The sequence below is a fragment of the Sorghum bicolor genome, chromosome 4 (assembly GCF_000003195.3).
Source record: "Sorghum bicolor cultivar BTx623 chromosome 4, Sorghum_bicolor_NCBIv3, whole genome shotgun sequence".
In the NCBI taxonomy this organism is placed as follows: Eukaryota; Viridiplantae; Streptophyta; class Magnoliopsida; order Poales; family Poaceae; genus Sorghum; species Sorghum bicolor.
This window is the reverse complement of record NC_012873.2, coordinates 1,663,327-1,685,651: the sequence shown is the minus strand read 5'-3', so window position 1 is coordinate 1,685,651 and position 22,325 is coordinate 1,663,327. Positions and strand designations below refer to the sequence as shown.

At 47.2% G+C, this 22,325-nt stretch overlaps 2 protein-coding genes and 1 pseudogene across 2 annotated transcripts; all 3 read right to left on the bottom strand.

Annotated features, from left to right (window-relative positions):
* Positions 15,561-15,812, bottom strand: LOC110434665 (chymotrypsin inhibitor-like). Its single transcript, XM_021459242.1, has one exon. It carries the CDS (start codon positions 15,810-15,812, stop codon positions 15,561-15,563), a length of 252 nt encoding a protein of 83 aa, XP_021314917.1.
* LOC110434584 lies at positions 18,330-18,881 on the bottom strand (annotated as a pseudogene).
* On the bottom strand, positions 20,087-22,325 carry LOC8068273 (endoglucanase 4). Its single transcript, XM_002451384.2, has 3 exons — positions 21,669-22,325; positions 21,425-21,517; positions 20,087-21,274 (listed from the first exon to the last, which is right to left on the bottom strand). The coding sequence occupies exons 1-3, from the start codon at positions 22,305-22,307 to the stop codon at positions 20,462-20,464; spliced, it is 1,545 nt and encodes a 514-aa protein (XP_002451429.1). The 5' UTR covers positions 22,308-22,325; the 3' UTR covers positions 20,087-20,461.

The following is a 22,325-nucleotide window of genomic DNA, read 5'->3' as shown; positions in this document are numbered from 1 at the left end:
GACTAAAAAACTCATTAGACAAAACCATAACCCTAACAAAATTTGATTTATATTAGTGCAAAGACAATTAACAATCACTACAAAGAACGGTGCTTTACATGATGATTACTTTTGTCATAAACATTCAAAAATATGTCACGAGTAACTTGCCATGACGATGGAAAAATCCATCATGTATCGCACGTCATACATTTGCACTGTCAGTCAACAGATCAGAAGAACAAATAATCAAACATTTACGCTTGCACTATTGCTACGAAGCTTCTTTCATTTCGTTTCCTCGTTGATAAAAAGGTAATCAGGCATAGAACAAATACAACTCTAAACATCGTGAATCCCATGAAATTCTAAAAATCATGAATCCCAATCACCACTGGCTACCTCAACATGGCGCGGCAAGACAACGCCACGCCCCAAATTTTCTAGTGTACAATTGAAATATATAATTTGTCCACAGTTGACTGAAGAGTGGATCTAGGGATTAAAGTGTTCTGCATCTGCTCTGCTCATTGCTTGAAGCCGCTGAGGAACATATGGTACTGCAAAAGGTGCGCCACCGCCGCGGCCGCTGGTAGCCGCCTCCTGTTGACACCATTTTTGGGCACGTGTCCAGGATGGCAGGACAGGGTGGCAGTACGATGCGGGTTGCTGGTAAGGATGGTTGCCGATGAGGGAAAGGTTGAATGTGACTAAGTCCTCAGACAGTAATATGGTGCCGATGACCAAGTAAAAGGGTCTGCCGATGACTATGGCAAGGGGATTGCCGATGACGCGAAGGAGGAGTCCGGAAGCTGCCAGTTGTCATGTGGAGGAGTTTCGGTTTGTCACGAAGGATGGTTTTATTATTTCCTTATGTTATTCGTATCGTTTTGTATACGGGTTCCGTGTAATTTGGAATTCGAATTCTAATCGTGTCTGGTCGTAGCTCTTTGAGCAGGGTATAAATATAAGCCCTAAGACCTTGTAATCAGGACATCTATCAAGAAATCAATCAAACATACGTTTTACTCATATTCCAGCATCTACTTTTCGACGACTTCGTCATATTTTTTTTTTATTTATTACGAGTTCTTAGGAATTCGTCGACTTAAGCTCGGCGTGTTCTCGAGTTCCGCGTGAGTACCTCTTAGCCGTGACATCCGGGCGCATCGCTGTTGTCAGGACTAAAGTATTCGAGTTATCACCTTTGCCGATAGCAAGGTCAAATCGGCTGGCACGCCTTAACGTTTGAATCGGGTATTAGCCCTTTGTGTTTGCAGATCAGTTTTGCATCAACACATCTTTTGGCACGCCCAGTGGGACAGATTCAAGATCAAGATCAGCATGTCGATCTCTGACCTCGATCAAGACAACGTCATCCCCGTGACGGAAGCTAACCTTAAGGATGAGCAGAAGCAAGCTATTGCCCAAGCCATGGAAGAGTTCAAGCAGCAGTGCCTGAAGTCTTTCAGCATAAACAGAAGCGGCGAAGTAGTCCAGAAAGATGCACTGCCGGCACCACGGCAGGTCACCTTCGACGCTAATCCTGGCAAGCTTCAAGACATGGTTGACAATGCCATCAATCGAGCGCTGATCAACCAAGCTGGTGTACTGTCTAACACGGTGTTCAACGCCGTGGCAAGAACTTTCAAGGAAGGACAAATCCCGCCGGATTATGTGGGCCCTTCCCATCATCAACCCACGGCACCAGAGGTCACGGCTCCATCGGCTGCCTTGACGAGTGCAAGCGCACAGTCTGCCGTCCCTCCAAGTACATTGGGGACTACCGGTGCACTATCTATGCCGATGGCAACCAACCCCCAAATTTCAGTTGGGCAGCATAAACTGACGACAGATATGTTGGCATCGGCAATGTCAGGGTTAAATCTTTCCCCCAACTGGTGGGGTTATGGTATGCCTCCAGAGTTGACGCCGGGAACATCACAGACAACTGACATGAGGGGCAAAACTCCTATGACGTCGGTACCTTCCAATGTGCCGGTGAACCAGAGTCCTCGGTATACCACAACTACTACTGCAAGGCCTCACACTGGAAATCCTCAAGATTCAATGTTCCAGATGCCCAACGCATCGGCAGAGTCAATGCTGATGCAACAGAGGCCTATGGCCCAGTCGGGGTATGTCAATTCAACGACGATACCCAATTACCAATCATCGGCAGCACCTATGCCGATGAACGCTAATAATGGATGGCTTGGACAGCAAGCCTTTCCACAGTCGCCCCAGCAGGGTTATCAGACTACGGGGTTCCAGCAAGGGCAGGTTTATCCCGGGTTCCAAGGTCAGGGAATGTCCAACCAGCCAATAAATTTTGGACAGCAACTCGGAGGACAGCCAGTCGGTGGACAGCAGTTTGGTAGTCCGCAGATTGGAGGACAGGTGACCAATACGATGTTCCATACAGGTCAGGTCCCAAACAGACACGTGGAGGTTCGCCACCAAGTGCCGGATCCGCAGCTGCCTCATCGGCAAGATGCCGATGCTTATTGGGCCGATAAGATTGCTGAAGTAATGAAGGAACAATTTGGGATAAAACCCAAAGTCAACACTTATTCTTACCGGACACCGTATCCTCCAGCGTATGATTTGATCCCGCTTCCACATCGGTACAAGGTACCGGATTTTACAAAGTTTTCCGGACAGGACGACACGTCAACCATGGAGCATGTCAACAGGTTCATTATTCAATGTGGAGAAGCTGGTAACAGGGACGAATTAAGGGTTCGTCTATTTTCATCATCATTGTCTGGATCGGCCTTTACTTGGTTCATATCATTGCCTCCCAATTCAGTAATTACTTGGGCCGATCTAGAGAAGCAATTCCACAGATACTTCTTCTCGGGGGTTCATGAGAAGAAGATCACCGACTTGGTCAAGTTGAGGCAACGTAATGATGAGTCGGTTGAGGGATTTGTGCAGAGGATACGAGAGGTCAAAAATAAATGCTATAGCCTGGTTCTGGATGATCGGCAGCTAGCCGATTTGGCTTTCCAGGGTTTGTTGCCACACATCAGGGATAAGTATGCCTCTCAGGAGTTTGAAAGTTTAAGTCACTTGGTGCAGAGGATATCCGATCAAGACATCAAGCCTTTCGAGCCTAAGAGGGCATGGAATAAGAAAGTCTCATTCGTTGATGAAGCAACAAGCTCAGATTCCGATGAAGAACCAGTAATCGGTTTGGCAGAATGGGTAAAAAACAAGAAGCCGATGTCTTGTCCTTTTGGGCAGAAGGAACCAGAGAAGTTTGCATTTGACACCGCCAAGGCCGATAGGATATTTGACTTTCTACTTCAGGAAGGTCAAATCAAATTGTCACCTAACCACGTGATCCCGTCGGCAGAAGAGTTGAAGAGGATGAGGTATTGCAAGTGGCATAATGCAACTTCACATGATACCAATGAGTGTAAAGTATTCAGACAACAGCTGCAATCGGCCATAGAGTCAGGGAGAATCAAGTTTGACAGTTCTAAAGCCTAGAAGCCGATGAAGATAGACCAACATCCTTTCCCGACAAACATGTTGGACGCTAAGGGGAAGGCTAAGGTCTTAACGTCGGAGACAGCTGAGAAGAGTGCATCGGTAGATCCTCAGCATCAAGTTACTACCGCCGATGCAAGAAGTAAGGGCTTGGTCCAGGAAGGGGCTAGCTCAGGAAGACTTCCTCGGTCTGGTATTGTCATAACTCATAGAAGGCCTCGAGAGAGATGGCAACAACGGGAAGATCGATATCGGCGCCAGCAGGAAGATTATCAACGGGAGGAAGAAAGACGCCGACAGGAGTGGAATCGGCACAGGGATCATTGGAATTGCCCATTCTTCATCCATTGTTGGGAGGAAAATATCAAGCTCCCTACTGTCAGAGACTGCCCTGAGTGCAACGGTTATGATCGGTACGACAGGAACGATCGGCGTTATCATGATGATGAACGACGATTTAATGGGCCGATCAGAGGAAGGGCGGCAGTTCATGATCGGCTGGGGGGCAGGCTTAGCGTTCACGATCGGCTCGGTGACCGTGTCCAGTATTTTCCCAGGAACCAAGAGGAGCTTGAAAGAATGGCTGATGCGCGGGTTCCCGATGAATTCATATTTTGCAGGGATACTAACACGCATCGCATGGAGTCAAGAGAGAACCAACGCCCGACGGCAAGACAAAGGCCACTTCCTCCATGGTGCCCTCAAGGATTAACCAAGACACAGAAAAGGAGATTGCAACGTGAAAGGCAGGAAGAGCTAAATAAAGGAGAGAACTCTGGGAGTCGGCAGCCGTCAGACGCTAAGAAAGAAGGTCCATCGGCAGGCGTCAACATGGTATTCATGTTGCCGATGGAGTTTCTTGCACCGGCCAGTGACGATGAGTTGGGATTTTCTGATCAGATAGCTCAGTTGGCTCTGGATCCAATGACGGCTATCTTTGAGAAACCTGCCGATAACGAGAGGCAGCATCTTAAAGCTTTGTTCCTCAAAGGAAGGGTTGATGGGCAGCCAATGACTAAGATCCTAGTTGATGGTGGGGCTGCTATTAATATTATGCCATATGCAGTATATCGGAAGCTTGGGAAAGGGGATCAAGATTTGACCAAGACCGATATGATGCTCAAGGACTTCGAGGGAAACGTGTCTCCGGTCAAGGGGGCGATATGTGCGGAGTTGACCATCGGCAGCAAAACCTTGCCGACAACCTTTTTCGTGATCAGCGGAAAAGGTGCCTACAATTTATTATTGGGGAGAGATTGGATTCATGCCAATTGTTGTGTCCCATCTACAATGCATCAGTGCTTGGTTCAGTGGGTAGGTGACAAGATTGAGATCGTCCCAGGGGATTCTTCTTATGTTATCGCATCAGCAGAAGCGGATACTTATGAAAAGACTAGGTGCATTTCAGGAGAAGTTTGGGAGAAAGATTTTCTCAAAGTTGCCGATTATGAGATTCCACCGATCCAAGCAGTCGGTTCTGACGATGGTTTTTAATGGACAGATTCGCCGATGATGGAAAATTAGGCCAGGGATTCACATCGGCCGATGATTTGGTAGAAGTAGATATAGGTAGTGGTGATAGGCCTAGGCCTACTTTTATTAGCGCTAAACTAGATCCTGAGTGTAAACGGCAATTAACTAGTTTGTTAAAGGAATATAAAGATTGCTTTGCTTGGGATTATACAGAGATGCCTGGTTTAGACCGATCAATTGTTGAACATCGGTTACCCATTAAGTCTGGATTTCGGCCACATCAGCAACCAACCCGCCGATGTAATCCTAACATTCTACCTGATATTAAGGCCGAAATCACTAAACTTATTGAAGCTAAGTTTATTCGGCAGTGTCGGTATGCTGAATGGATTTCCAATGTCGTCCCGGTTTACAAGAAGAACGGGAAGCTTCGGGTGTGCATTGATTTCAGGAATCTCAATAAAGCTACGCCGATGGATGGATATCCAATGCCTGTCGCCGATCTGCTGGTTGATGCTGCGGCTGGCCATCGGGTCATCAGCTTCATGGATGGTAATGCGGGTTACAATCAAATATTCATGGCAGAAGAAGATATTCCAAAAACCGCATTCAGGTGTCCTGGTCATGTTGGACTATTTGAATGGATAGTCATGACTTTTGGGTTAAGGAATGCCGGTGCTACTTATCAAAGGGCTATGAATTTTATATTTCATGAGTTCATCGGCAAGATCGTAGAAATTTATATTGATGATGTGGTGGTCAAGTCTGGAGATTTCTCAAAGCATCTTGCCGATTTACGAAGAGTGTTGGAGTGCACAAGGAAGCATGGATTGAAGATGAATCCCAACAAGTGTGCATTTGGCGTATCGGCAGGGCAGTTTCTTGGTTTCATGGTACATCAGAGGGGTATTGAAATTAGTCGAAGATCTATTGATGCTATCAATAAAATAGTGGCCCCTACCAATAAAACCGAGCTCCAATCTTTGATCGGCAAAGTGAATTTTATCAGAAGATTTATATCGAATTTATCTGGGAGAATTCGTGCTTTCAGTCCTCTTCTTAAATTGAAAGCCGATCAGGAGTTTGTTTGGGGAAAAGAACAGCAGTTGGCTCTAGATGAAATCAAAAGGTATCTAGTAAACCCTCCAGTTTTAGTTCCACCTCAACAAGGGAAACCCTTCAAATTATATTTATCTACCGACGGATCGGTTATCGGTTCAGCTTTGGTTCAAGAATTTGAAGGGAAAGAGAGGGTAATTTATTATTTGAGTAGGAGGTTAATTGATGCTGAAACCAGGTATTCGGCCATTGAGAAGCTGTGCTTATGCTTATATTTTTCATGTATCAAGCTAAGACATTACCTGTTGTCGACCGAATGTGCTGTTGTTTGCAAAGATGACATGGTCCGATACATGCTATCTATGCCGATTATGAGCGGTAGGATCGGTAAATGGATTTTGGCGCTGTCGGAGTTCGATTTGCGTTACGAATCGGCTAAGGCGGTCAAAGGGCAGGTTATGGCCGATTTTGTGACTCAGCATTGCGGTCTAGTGGAAACCTTGGAAATTGCACCCTGGACGCTCTTCTTTGATGGATCTACCTGTGACCGGGGAGCAGGAATCGGCATTATATTAGTTTCTCCTAAGGGGAGGAAGTACGAATTTTCTTTGCCGATTGTTGCTACATCAACAAATAATCAGGCTGAGTATCAAGCTCTGATCAGGGGATTGGAGTTGTTAAGAGAAGTTCGTGCTGATGCTGTTGAAGTATTCGGAGATTCCATGTTGGTTATAAATCAATTGGCCGGAAGCTATGAATGCCGGAGTGAAGTTCTCATAACCTATTTCGAGAGAAGTATACAACTGTTAAAGGAATTCAAGAACTTCCGATTGGAGCATATTCCCCGATTGCATAATGAAGACGCTAATCGGTTAGCCCAGCATGCCTCGGGATATCAGCCAATGATTAATGCGACATCGGTAGTCAGTGCCGGTGATTGGAGGGAAGAAATTATTGATTATCTAAAAGATCCATCCAAAAAAGTTGAAAGACGGGTTCGATTTCAAGCAACCAAGTATGTGATCCTTGAAAATGAATTGTATTATCGAACTATCGACGGAATTCTTCTCCGATGCTTGGGTGATGATGAAGCCAGAAGTTTGATGGGAGAAATCCATGAAGGAGTGTGTGGAGCGCATCAGTCAGCTTTTAAGATGAAGTGGATGATTCGAAGGAATGGATATTTTTGGCCAACCATACTTGAAGATTGTTTTAAATATTTCAAGGGATGTCAAGGTTGTCAAAAGTTCGGTAATATCCAGAGAGCACCCGCATCGGCTATGAATCCTATAATAAAACCTTGGCCGTTCCGGGGGTGGGCCATCGATCTGATCGGCCAGATTTATCCACCATCTAGCAAAGGGCATAAATTCATTCTAGTTGCCACTGACTATTTCACCAAGTGGGTCGAAGCTATTCCTTTGAAGAAAGTCACATCGGCCAATATGATTGATTTTGTGAAGGAGCATATTATTTACCGATTTGGGATTCCCCAGACGATTACTACCGATCAGGGCACCATGTTCACGTCGGGGGAGTTCGATGAATTCGCAATCGGTATGGGAATTAAAGTGTTGAATTCTTCTCCTTACTATGCTCAAGCCAATGGGCAGGCCGAAGCGTCTAACAAGGGAATTATCAAGCTTATTAAACGAAAGATTGAAGAAAATCCTAGGCGGTGGCATACATTGTTGAATGAAGCACTGTGGTCTTATCGGATGGCTTGTCATGGATCAACCAAGGTGTCACCTTATCAATTGGTGTATGGACATGATGCAGTTTTGCCTTGGGAGATTAAGGCTGGATCTAGGCGATTATCTTTTCAAGATCAATTGGCTGCCGATGATTATGCCACTTTAATGACCGATGAGTTAGATGATTTAGCAGGGCATCGGTTAAAGGCTTTAATGAGTATAGAAGAAAATAAGAAGAGAGTTGCCAGATGGTATGATAAAAAGGTGAAGGCTAAGGAGTTTGCCGATGGGGATTTGGTATGGAAGTTGATTTTGCCAGTCGGGACTAAAAGTTCAAAGTTTGGGAAGTGGTCTCCTAATTGGGAAGGTCCTTATCGGATAAAACGCTCAGCTCCTGGTAATGCCTATATTCTAGAAACTCTCGAAGGAGTTGAATTTCCCAGAGTGTTAAATGGCAAATATTTGAAGAAGTACTACCCCAGCATATGGATCGATGCATAAAAGGTTAAGTGCCGATAACACTCCTATCGGCTGAATTTAAATGTTCAAGGGCAGACTTAATGTTTCAAAAGATGCCGATAACAGTCTTATCGGCTAGACTAAAAGCTAAAAACGGAGAAACAAAGGTGTGTCGCCGATGAAAGCTTCAGATGTTCAGCAGCGCCTGGATTGCAGATATGGCGCGCAGCCGAATCTGGTTGGCTGTCTCTATCTCTTTGATATCGTCATCGGCAGAACCTTCAATTGGCTTCAGCTTCCTCTTCAGTTGCAGCGCTTTACGACCATGGACGTTTCGTTCCTGTTCAAGTTGCTTGATGGTCTCCGGCAGTTGACTATCTTCTTGCTGGGCTTGGGACAGGGCGTCTTCTACTTGCTTGAGTTCAGCCAGCAGAGCTTCTCTTTTTGCCGATAGATCAGACATTTTCTGCTTCAGTGCATCACCTGAGGACTTTAAGATGCCGATGTTCTTATGTTTCTCATCGGCTAAGAGTTTTTCTTTCATCATCTCCTCAGAGAGCTGGATTTGAGCAGCTCTGTCGGCAAGGCGTCGAGTAGCTCTCTGGTACTGTAGCTGGCGGCTTTCTAGGTGTGCAGCGTGGAAGAGTGCTTCTTCGGCATCGGCAGGAATTTGGCCTCTAAGAGTCTTGAACAGGGCCTTGGCTGGGTCAGAATCGTCGACCAGTTGAGTTGTGTCTTGATGAAGTATGGCCGATAGCTCCTCCAGCCTAGCTCTGGTTTCTGCCGATACAATTCCAACTGCCCGAGAGGAGCTTGCTTCCTCGCCTTCTTCTTCGAAGATATCAATAGCGAAGGAGAACAAGCTGTCGGGAGAATCTTGTTCCTGAACATGAAAATGAAATAGGTCAATTTTATGGTCAAAACTTCGGCAGATGATACCGATGGAAAAGTGGGTGACTTACTTGCTTCAAGGCGATTTCCTGCCGTTGACTCAGAGAGGCCGATGGAGCTGCAGGTTGATCGGCAAATGTTGCCGATAGAACGATATCGCCTGAAAGAGGACAGGAAGGATTATAAGAATAAATGAAAATAAGTTTATCGGTAGGAGTATTGTTGGGATATGTTACCCGGAAGAGGAACAACAGTTGTTTGAATTGAGGAAACCGCCGATGATATAACTGGACCTGCCGGGCCAGTTGTTTGTTCACCTACGTCAGCTGACGTACCTGCCGTTTGAGGTTCTTCTTGCTGAGGTTCTTCCATCTGTGGTGCTTCCTGTATTGATTGAGGAGATGGTGCTTGCTGTGCCTGGACTTCTGGAGGAGAAGGGGAAGATTCCACCGGGATTGGAGACACCGGAGGAGGAGGAGGAGTTGCCACTTTCTGACGCTTTGTTCCAGTCTTAGCACCTTGGACGCCTTTCCTCTTTGGCTGGCTAGACTGGGGGGGATCGGCACCTTGGCGTTTGGCTTTTGCCGATGCACCAGTTTGCTGCAACAACGATAAAGAGTTTATGAGCACAGATAACCGATATAAAGATAGTCAGCATAAATAAAAAAGGGTTTTAACAGATTGCCTTGAAAGCTTGCGCCAGAGTGGAAGCAGTTACCGTTGGTGATGTCTGAGTTTTCCTGGTGGTAACTTTCTTGAGACGCGCACCCCGGTGCACGATGGAAGCCAGAGTGGGGGCATTGTGGCCGATTGAGGAGATCGGGCCTGATGGGAATAAGTCGATCGGCTTGCCACTCCTGCTAACCGATGGGGGGGTGTTGTCAATCTGCAAAAAGAATACAGGGGTAAGTTACCGATGGGAATAGTATTGGAAAATGAGACATCGGTTTAAAATACTTACAGTGTCGTCAGGGACTTCGTATTCGGGGTCGATCATGCCACGGTATGAGAGGGCCGATCTGCAGAATAGATTCTCCTTCCATTCTGCCCACCATAGCTTGTATGCTTGAGTGATAAAGGCAGCTGGAACCCATTCTGACAGATCTACATCTGTATCGGCATTTGGTGGTAGCTGGGCTACTCGAGTCCACTCGAGGAGGTTAGCGATGGGTTCTCTGGGCTTTATTACATCGGCATAAGGAAGTGCGATCGGCAATTGGCCGAAAGCTAGCTGGCGAGCTAATGCCGATGGATTATAAAATTCATAAGTTTGGGGAGAAGTTTTCGTGCTGCCGAAGAAGTTCACTGGTATGGCTCTGGGAGTCACGATTGCCATCATCACCTCATTGTCCCTATCAAGAGCTTCGTCGAACGGATTGAAGGTCAGAGGGAGCATGCTATCTGGGTCGTCATAAGCCAGCCATGGTCGTTCATCTCTGGCCAGACCCTCATACAGCGTTTCGAAGAATCGGCCGATCTGATCCGGAGTGTTCCCTGAACCGGGTAAAACTATAACAGCTTCGCCAAAGTTCAGGGGGGCACGTGTTGCCGATTCCTCTTCACCCAACACATGGTTCTCGGCTATATCTCTTGGGAAGTGCTGAGAGAACAAGTTGAGATCGAGGCGCTTGTGCAGGTGCAGATTGAGCCACATATTAATAAACCACCAAGGACCTCCCAAGTTGCCGATAGGTTGGCCGAGCAGGAGTTTCTGGACTATCTGATGAAGAAGGTGATAAACAGCGCCGAGCAAATAACGGCCGAGAGGAAATTGACCACCGCTAGCCAGTCTTTCTGCTGCCGATAGATAGACAGAAGTCGGTCCTGCCGATCGACCACAGAATACAAACTTGTCTAGCCACATGTTCAGGAAAGTGGTTTGTTCCTTTATGGTGACAGGCCCTCTCCCGCGGTACTTCTGGATGTACCCTGACCAGCCGCCGATAGCGCGAGTCTCCACTTTGGCACTGGGGGCGGTATCAAAAAAGTGGGTGCTATCGGCAGAAGATATGTCTAACCCAGTAAGCATGGCTACATCGGCAAGGGTAGGAGAAGCAGGGCCGTGGCCAAAAACAAAAGCGTTGAGAGTGTCTGACCAAAAGTAAGATGCGGCTATCAGCAATGACTCGTTCCTGTGCATATCGGCAATGGACAGCCTAATGCATTGAGCTAATTTCCTCTCACCCCATTGAACTTCATAAGAGTTGCTGACCCTCAAGAACCAGTCTTTCCACCCTACAGTAGGGCTAGGCCAAGAGCGAAAGGTGTCCTTCCATAGATCTAGAGCAAAGTTTTCAGCTCTAAAGGGAATCCTGTTGGTTTCTGCGTTGATAAGGTCGGTTGGATCCGGATCCCCTAGAGGGCCGAGGCATTGAAGATGTGGTTGATCGGTAGGAATGACAATTTTGTTGGATAACTCCTGGTGTTTTGGGGAATAAAGATACAAAGAAAAAGGAGAAGGAAATATTCGGTAAGGTAAATCGCAGATGAACAGGAATGCAGGAAAAAGGTACGGCAGATGAGATGGAAGTCTGACCTCAGGGACGACGAAGCCAACGGCCATCTTGTCGTGAAGGGGACGATGGAAGACGCCGGAGTTGATGAAGAAGAATGCTTGTCGGAGATCTTGAGGATTGAGAATGGCGCCGCCGCTGGAAAAGTGAAGTTGGATGGCAGAATGATGTAATGGGGGAGGAGTACCCAAGAAGGAACTATTTATAGGGCAAGATGGACAAGGGCAAATCTGACTTATTTCTTTGCCGCATCCGAGAAACCCGAGGGTACTCAAGTGGATATGGTAACTGTTCGCACGATAATCCAGGGATTGTGCAGGTGATTTGACAGGAAGCGGTCATTATCTAAAGATATTTTACTGTGCGCGATCTCCTGGTCGGTCCATCGGTGATATTCTATAACGGTCGTCCTGCCGATGGGCGGATAGAGGGGAAGTAACCGTTTTTGCGAATATCCTGGGCAGAGCATCGGCAGATCTTTGTAACGGTATTGTTGCCGATGTACGACTAAGAGAGGTGCCCGTTTGGGAAGTTGTGGATTTCGAGGGATCTGCGGAGGATTAGGATCAGAGTTGCCCAGATTGAGGTTGTCGGTTACCAGATTAGGAGCATTAATTGCGGAGAAGACATCATTACTGCAGAGAATTTCGGAGCATTAATAGTTTTATACTCCGAAACTGGGGGGCATGTGTTGACACCATTTTTGGGCACGTGTCCAGGATGGCAGGACAGGGTGGCAGTACGATGCGGGTTGCTGGTAAGGATGGTTGCCGATGAGGGAAAGGTTGAATGTGACTAAGTCCTCAGACAGTAATATGGTGCCGATGACCAAGTAAAAGGGTCTGCCGATGACTATGGCAAGGGGATTGCCGATGACGCGAAGGAGGAGTCCGGAAGCTGCCAGTTGTCATGTGGAGGAGTTTCGGTTTGTCACGAAGGATGGTTTTATTATTTCCTTATGTTATTCGTATCGTTTTGTATACGGGTTCCGTGTAATTTGGAATTCGAATTCTAATCGTGTCTGGTCGTAGCTCTTTGAGCAGGGTATAAATATAAGCCCTAAGACCTTGTAATCAGGACATCTATCAAGAAATCAATCAAACATACGTTTTACTCATATTCCAGCATCTACTTTTCGACGACTTCGTCATATTTTTTTTTTATTTATTACGAGTTCTTAGGAATTCGTCGACTTAAGCTCGGCGTGTTCTCGAGTTCCGCGTGAGTACCTCTTAGCCGTGACATCCGGGTGCATCGCTGTTGTCAGGACTAAAGTATTCGAGTTATCACCTTTGCCGATAGCAAGGTCAAATCGGCTGGCACGCCTTAACGTTTGAATCGGGTATTAGCCCTTTGTGTTTGCAGATCAGTTTTGCATCAACACCTCCTTCGCGGGTCGTGGCACTTTGGGAGGAGGCAGCCGCAACAGTTTGAAGGGGCAGCGCTGCAGGCGCAGGACGCGAGCTGGGGCGAGCTGCAATGGGGAGGGGAAGGGGAAGGGGGTAGGGGCGAGTCGGCCGTAGTAGGGGAGGTCAAAGGTGGCACTGGTCGCCGGACTGGCGGGGGCGAGCGTGTTCTGCAGGATTGCGGCGCGGAGCAGCCGAGCGTGAAATTTGTTGTACGTTACTTCTTAATCTCAATGCAGTGAATATGTATATGTTAAATAAGGATAGGCAATACTCAATAGTAAAACACCAGTTTGGTGGTTAGCACTCTTGAGTCCTTTAAAAGAGATCCAAGGTTCAATTCTTGGGATCAATAATATTTTTTGCACATTTTAACTAGACCGACAGGTGGGTCCCACCATCCCTATTACACTCAATGTCCAACCTGTCCACGTAGGATTGTCCATGTTGAGTTGCCACGTTACTCTGTGACGTTTAATCATCATGGTTGTATCATCCTTGGCATAGACAATGTAATTTTGTGATGATTTCTAATAAGATCACCAAAAAACATCATGTAAAGCACCATTTTTGTAGTGAATTTACAAATATTTATATAGGAAGACAAGGATCCACTACTGTAGAAATTTAACCGGGGCAGGCAAAATGAATTAACTGAGGTGAGCATCACGCCTGCTTTGGTCTAAACGTCATGGTTAATCGTTATTTATCAAGGCAGGTAAAATGTCTGTCTCGGTAAATCAAACAAAAAACCAAAAAAAAAATCCTGTGGACAAGCCTAGCGAACCCATCCATAAGCCCGCTGAGCCCTTTCCATGGAACGTGTCGCCGTCACTTGCCGTATCTGGCGTCTCTACCACCGAATCCAGCCTCCCAACTTCAGAGCTGATGGAGAGGTGGAGGAGGAGCGCTGACGCCTCGCCTCGCATGGTGGTGGGCTTTTTAAGTGGCCTGTCTCTGGAGATGGAGACATTCCGTAAATAGATTTTAGGAGACAGTTATTTTTTATCCGGCTCCATAAATCAATTTTGTGGATGGATAATTCTGATCGCCTCGGTTAATGAAAATAACTGTCTCAAGTAATCGCAGGCATTACTTGAGAGAGTTGGAATTTATAAATGCCTCGATTAATAAAAAGACACCGCCTCACAAAATCACTCTTGTAGTATTGTATACAAATTATGTTCTACCTTTATAACACATTATTATAAATCCCATGTACCACCATATATTTTGTGGAAAAATCATATGCCTTCGATCTAGACGATTCTATCTAGGATCAAAATCTTTAAAAATAATAAAATGTAACTATATATGCAGCCGTCGTCGGAGTTATAGAGTGCGACCGTTGGAGTGTAGTAGACCTGAGTTACAGATTGCTAAGGGTAGCTCAAGTCTTCTCTTCTTCCACCCCCTTTGCTTCTTTGGGTCGTAGCCGCAGGCCTGTAGCTAGGCGGGCCATGGCCTGATGTTGTGGCTCTGTGGGAACTCACTCCTTGTTAGCGGAGGTCTTTTAGGGTTCCTCATGATCTCTGCCAGTGAAGCTTTCACCTTGTCGCTCACGTCATCACCTCTGCCTAATTGTTGCAAAATAAAATTTTGTACGAGACAAGGGAGTTCTTTTATAAAGAGAGGTGGGTCTAGGTTATGTATTCAAAATGGATAAGCAAATCTTGTGCCATGTATCCTTGTTATTGTGAAGCTTCAGCTCTTACACCATCCTACTCTTTTGTGTAGCAAGCATATACAAGCTCTCAATGAAAGGATTATAGGGGGTGTTTGAGACTGCTCAACAAAAAACTGGAGTTTATGGAGTACCTCTTTAGGTGCTCTCACAACTCCACCATTTTTCCTCGAACTGAGTGCGTGGAGCTGAAACCGTTTGGCTAAAAAACGTGAAGCGAAGCTGAAAAACGTGGAGCAGAGCAGTCCCAAACACCCCCATAGTCCCATCATTATGTCTCACTTATTATCTTAATGAATAATAACCCCTCCATTTTTTGAAGGGAAAATAATCCCTCCATTCATAAACGATAAGCATATCTTGATCAGGAAAATGTCAAGATTTGTAAAGTTTGACAACAATAAGTAATCAAAATTAAATGTAAGTTTCATCAATGCCTCTCAACTCTAAGATGATAGAGTTTTTTTAACAATTGATCTTATATCGTAAGAGAAATTAAGGATCAAAATCTATTTTGTTTGACATTTCCCTAGTCAAAATATAGGCTTATCATTTCTAGAAAGTGGGAGTATCATTTAGCTTTAGAAAAAAAAGAAATCAGTATTAGTGTGGCAAGGTATAGTAAGCACAAAATGGACAGCATCATCCATGTATATGTATATGTATATATAGCGACGACGGCTGAATCAACACAGCAGTCGGGTACACACACAGATACAGCGTTATTTTGCACACTCCATTACTCTACACACGCATGCACACATCACCACGTACGGTAAATACTTATTTCGATCCATCACACGTTCTCATCACACACCGTCACACGTATAGTACGTCCAACTAATTAATCAAACATTCTTGTGTACCCGTAAATTGAAGACGCACGTCGTCGGCCTAGCGCTAGCTAGCCGACGACAGGCGTCCTGACGACAATCAAGTTGTCGTCGACGAAGATGCAGACGCGGTGGGCGTCAAAGTCCGGCGGCTGGGAGTCGTCGGCGGTGTGGAACTCCAAGACGACGTCCTGCCTCTCCGACTTGATGGTGAAGGCCGCCTCCACCATGTGCTTCCCGACCATCTCCGGCCACGAGGACTTCAACTTGCCCCCATCGTCGACGGTGCTGCCCGCCGCCGCCGGCAACAAGCCCCTGCCCATAGCTTTGGTCCGTTGATGATCTCTCACGCCCTCGGCTAGCTGCCCGCCGGCGACCCCAAGTACGTCAATGCAGTTGTAGGTGCGCTTTTGCGTGGTAATGGATGATGAAGCAGCTGGTCAGGTGTGGCCATTATTTATAGGGTTGGCAATGGGGCGATGCAGCATCGGTTTCACCGTACCCATATATGGCGGCCCTCATCGGGATTGAATTGATACATTCATCGACCTTGTCTATCTTTTCCTATCTGATCTTAAATTTTTTACGCGTGCACGGCGACGTGTATCTGTCTATATCGGAAATCGACGGTTCAACACTGTTCTAGGAGTAAAATGCATGCATCATGACGCATGAATGACAGTCTCGGTGTATATGTGACACGTCACGTACGTACGTGCTTTGGTGTTCTCATTCATGCTTGGCGGTACTGCCTTGGAGCAACCGAGCGAGTAGATTTGTCGTCGCTGTATAGTGCGTGTAGAGGCTACCATAAATACTATCATCTGCGTATACTATAGAAATTTATTTCAAACATTGTTTAAAACAACGGTTAGCTCTCGGTTGCTACGGGAGGAGGAGATAAAATGGTATCAAAGAATCAAGACGACGACTAAGCTGTTACAAAGCGATTGAAATACCAAATATTTCCAACTGGTGGCAAATAATGGTAAGCATATATAGGGAGACAAGCATCTTCCAATAACTTGAACAAGAGGTGGGGCACAAAGAATTGAAGGTGATGAAAACTTAAAACGTTACATCATTAACTATTATAAAAGCCCTCTTTGGTGCTTCTGAGGAGAATAATTTCACCATGATAGGATCGAATAGAGAGGATATCCCTCAAGTATTTGAGGTAGAGAATGATATTCTCAATGTGTGTTTTACCAAAGAGGGAGACGAAGAAGGTCGTTTTTCATAACAAGGCGTCGGGACCAGATGGTTTAATTTCCCCATCGAGTTTTATCAAGCCTTCTTGGAACTCATCAATGGGGGCCTAATTAATGACCCTTTTTGCTGAGTTTCACAAAGCCGCTATACCACTGTGCAGCCTCAATTTTGGTATTATCACACTAGTACCAAAACAAAAAGAAGCTAAATAAATTCAACTTTCATCCCATTTATTTATTCAATGTAAGCTTTAAGATTTTCACCAAGGTCATGGCAAATAGGGTGGCTATAGTGCCTGAAAAGGTTGTAAGACCTTCCCGAACCACTCTAGTATAAATATCATGGAAGGTGTGGTCATTTTACATGGAACCGTCGTGAGTTGCACAAGAAAAAAATTGGGGTAATTTTAAAACTAGACTTCAATTGAGAAGGCGTATGACAAGGTTAATTGGTCTTTCCTTTAACAAACATTGAGAATAAAAGGATTTACACTGTAAATGGATTGACCAAATTGTGAGAGGGCGTAGCGTGGGAATTAAGGATGAGGACAATGTTGTAAATGGCTAAATGCATTGACCAAATTGTGAGAGGGGGTAGCATGAGAATGAGGACATCAGGACATTTGCCACTATTCTTAGACTAAGAAAGGTCCTTTATCTCTCTTCTTTTCAACTTATTAGCTGATATGTTGGTGGTTCTCACTGAAAGAGCCAAGGTTACTCCAACCGGATGACACCATCCTTGTTATGCAACATTTCTAAACGATGCCAAATTTTTTTGAACCAGTGCTAAGTACTTTGAGCAATTGTCAAGGACATAAAATCAACTTCCATAAGAGTGAGCTCTATTGTTATGGCTGTTGGGACAATGGGTTACGACAGAGAGGGTCGACTAGGCGCGAGGTCGCCTGGCCTTCGGTGGCGAAGGCCCCAATCAAGCTCTGATCAGGGACCTTCGCCTGCACATCACACCACTTCCAAGCGGGGACTTCTCTAAACAAAACAGAAATGAGTAGCAGGGACGAAGCTAGCGGTGGGGCTAGGGGGCCTCCAGCCCCCCCTCCCCCCTACTGCTCCTGCACCAATGGAGCCTCTAGTGCTCCCCTTCTAATTTTAGATATAAATTTATAAAAATAGGGTGGGCTGAGATCTTTATTTTTTAGATATATTTTATGAATTTCATCGTTGATCGATGTTTTTAATATAAGACTATTCAAGCTAATATATTTTTTCTATTATGAGGGTTATAATAGAGTTAAGTCGATGTAGCACTTTTATTTAGCTCCCTAATTTTTTTTTTTATGGCTTCTTCACTGATGAGTAGCTACAACGTCGCAAGTAGAGTAAGCACAAAATGGGCAGGCATCATCGATCCATGTATGTATATATAGCGATGACGGCTGACTCGACACGTACACCCTACTAGTCGGGTACAGGTACACCATTATTTTGCACACTCTATATACTGTCTGATCACGTACAGTAAATACTTATTACGATCGATCACACACAAACGATCTCAATCAGACAATCACACCCACAAACGTACAGAACGTCCGATAATGCATGCATGCATCCTTGCGCGTGTACCCTTAAATTGAAGGCGTACGTACGTGTCGTCGGCCAGTTCTAGCCGACGACGGGCGTCCTGACGACGATCAAGTTGGCTGGCGTCGACGAAGACGCAGACGCGGTGGGCGTCGAAGTCCGGCGGCTGGGGGTCGTCGGCGGTGTGGAACTCCACGATGACGTCCTGCCTCTCTGACTTGACGACGAAGGCTGCCTCCACAAAGTGCTTCCCGATCGACCATCTCCGGCCACGACGACTTCTGGTCGTCGTCGACGACGGCGGCGCCGGCGCTGCTCACCGCCGCCAGCAAGCTCCTGCCCATAGTTTTTGGTTGATCTAGCTAGCTACCTGCGGGAAAGTTAATTTTGCCCTTAAGGCATGTGCTCCCACTCTCTCTATCACTGGATTCGCATTGAGAAGTGTGCAAACACACATCTCAAGGCAAATCTGTTTTGAGATGTGTGTTTGCACACTTCTCAATGCGAATCCAGTGATGGAGAGAGTGGGAGCATATACCCTTATAAAGGGAAAAAAAAACTGCGTTCAGCTACCTGCGCTTGCGTACCTGATAAAATGGATGATGAAAGCAGCGTGGTCAGGCGCGTGGCCATTATTTATAGGGTTAGCGATGGGGCGATGGAGCATCATCGGTTTCACCCACGTACGTATATGGCGGCCTCATCAGCCTTTCCTTTTCCTATCTTTAATTTTACGTGCACGGCGGCGTGTATCTGTCTGTCTATATATATGGGAAATCGATGGCTCAACACTGTTCTGAAATGCATGCATGAGAGCATGCCGCATGTGACACGTACGTACTTATTACGGGATGATACGTGATTTGGTGTTGTCATGCATGCTTGACGACTGACGAGTACTGCCTGTCTGCCTTGGACTCAGCAACCGAGCGAGTGGCTTGTCGTCACTGTATATACCGTGGGTAAAGCCTATCATCTACTTACCGGAGTAATAGCCTAGGCAAAGTTAAAGCAAATTTGAGAGAGGTGTGCTATTATCTTGTACTTGCGTAGGTTTTTATCATGAGGGTGTAATTATAGGGAAGATTTAAACATTATCAATGTTTTTCATTTTTGTGTGGGTGTAGCCGCATTCACAATTTACTATATAGATCTGCCCAGGAGTATTACTATGCATATTTTTTCTTCGAAAAAAGTGCAATCTTTGGTTTATATATACTAGAATAAAAACAGAAGCAGAAGCATATCTTTTTTCAAAGGGAAGAGGCAATTATATTAAAATTTTGTACAATATATCTCCAAATTACTCCTGAAAAACTGAAACAAAAACGGTATATATTCTATCTAGATTCTTCTTTAATTTCATTTTTTACGCTTCTGGATCCCTCAAGCTTGTTGATCGATTCGACTGATAAGCTCAAGTGAACAAACTGTGTGTGCTATGACCGATCCTCCAAACTTGTTTTAATATTTTTTTATAGTTTGTTAGTTAAAAAAAGCTCACGATTTTCATATATAGGGCTTGTTTGGCACAGCTCAACTTCACTAGTAAAGCTGTTTTTTTAGAAAATAGCTTCATGAGTGACTTTCTAGATGAAGCTAAGCTGTTTTGGAAAAAATGTTTGGCAAAATAGCTTCACCAACTACTTCATGCATAGTTGAGAGAGAGAAATGAGGGAGAAGCTACAATAAGCTACTTTTTTTCAGCTTCATCCAACTTATGTTTTTGTGAGACGAGGAGAAAAACAGCTTCACCCATGAAACTGTTTTGGAAATAAGTGTTTGACAAAAAAAACAGCTCACAACAGCTCATGAATAAGCTGTACCAAACAGGGCCATAGTAAGGTAGTACGCACCTTTCACTCTTTGAGGCCGATGCATGTACACTACACGCTTGACACATACACAACACACCAGGCTACCTTACACGAGTACGGATACGAGTATCGGATACAATACGTATCGGATACGCGGATACGCACTTTCTAAAAACAAATCCCATTAAAATGGTGTATTCGAGTATCCATATCTACGTATCCAACGAGTATCGGATAGGGATACGTCATCCCCTTAGTATCCGCGTAACATAGACACCTGGTATACAATACCAAACACCTACATGCACATGGCACTTGTTCATGTGCAGTGCTGCAGCAGGCGCTATTAAAATCATATAAATCGATCTCATCTTCACGTGCTGACTTCAATTTCCTTCAGCGGTGGCGGCCGGCGGCGAAGAAGGCGAGCGCGCCGACGAGCGGCGCGTTGGTGTAGGTAGAAGGCTCTGTCTGTGCGAAGTTGTCGCGGCTGTCAGTGAAGGCGTCACTGCCGTCAGGCCCGCCGACGACGGCGCCGACGAGCACGTTGGCGTCGGGGTCCGACGAGTGCAGGTACCGGAACCCCTCGTCGCAGGCGATGCGCGCGGGGTGGTCACGCACCGACGGCATGGACGCGCCGCGGTGGTGCACGTGCCGCGGGTACCGCGCGCCGAAGCCGACCATGTAGGACATCGCCGCCGGGTTGGCGCCCAGGATGTAGTCCACCTGCCGCTTGGCGACGGCGACCAGCGCGGACGCCGGCACCGCGGCGCCGCCGCAGGAGACCATAGCGCCAGCGCCGGCGAGGGATTTGGCGTGCGCCAGGAGGAGGAACGCCGTGGAGGTGACGTACTGCATGTTGCTGTCGCCTTCCTTGAACAGGAGTCCCCCCGGCGTGAACTGCGACGACGACGACTGGGAGCCGCCGGCGCCCGGCACGAGCGAGCACACATAGGTGTCGGCGTGCGCCTTGTAGACCCGCAGCGCGTCCACGTTGCCCTTGCCCTGTAGGAAGGCCTTGGAGAGGAGGACCTTGGTGCCCACGCGCTTGTCGTCCCAGCTGAAGGTGAAGTCGTCCTGCTCCGCTCCCAGGTTGTGCCCGTTGGAGTAGATGTACGACAGGTAGACGTCCGACGACGAGTTCCCGGCCGGCGCAGCCGCCGCCGCCGTCGCCATGTGCAGCCACGCCGCCGCCCACAGCAGCTCGTCCTGCATTGCATGCATTGTGTGGATTAGACAACAAGTAACAGGTTTTGGATGTAACTGAATTCAGTTCTGTCGATTGCATGCAACAACAACAGAAAACTGAAAGCAAGGACAAAAGAGTGAAATTAAAGCTGTAGCGGTCAGAATGCTTACATGGTAGCCAGAGTAGGAGCAGTAGAACGGGCAGGCGACGGAGCTGAGCGAGTCGCTGTAGGAGCCCCTGTACCGGTCCGCGAAGTCGAACACCTGCACGCGGCACGCCACGGCACGACACGACGACGGTGGATCAGAGGCCGGAGCTAGCACGTCGCGTCACGGGCGGCACGCCGCCGACCCGCCGCCCAAGAGAATGCATGTGTCATGTGACATGTGAGTTCATGCATGCATGTACATGTACCTTCTGAGCAGTCTGGAGCAGCTTGGCGGAGTAGGCGGGGTCACAGGTCCGGAACACGAGCGACGCGGCGGCGAGCGCGGCGGCGGTCTCGCCGGCGACGTCGGAGCCAGGCATGTCGGGGGTGACCTTGTAGACGTCGCGCGGGGTGTCCATGTCCTCGGGCCGCTCCCAGCACTGGTGGTCACGGTTCGGGTCGGCCACCTGCACGTACAGCGCGTGGGGCGCCGCCGCGGCCGCCTTGAGCAGGTAGTCGGCGCCCCAGCGCACGGCGGCCCTGCCGGCGGCGGCGCCGGGCATGAACTCGAGGACGCTCCAGGAGAGCATGGTGACGGTGAAGGCCATGGGCAGGCCGAACTTGACGTTGTCCCCGGCGTCGTAGTAGCCGCCGGACAGGTCTACCCCTGCCGCGGAGCCGTCGGACAGGCCGGAGTCGCCGCGCCACGTCACGCGCTGCAACGGCCGCGGCGGGAGCTTCCCGGACCGCTGCGCCTCGAAGAAGAGCAGCGCCTTGTCCAGCGCGTCCGCGTAGTTGAACGCCGCCACACCGTTGCCGCCGGCCGTGAGGCACAGGACGGCGGCGAGGGCGACGGCGAGGGAGGACACCATGGCCTTGGAAGAGCTCCTCCTCATGGGCGCCATTGGCTTGCTACTAGCAAG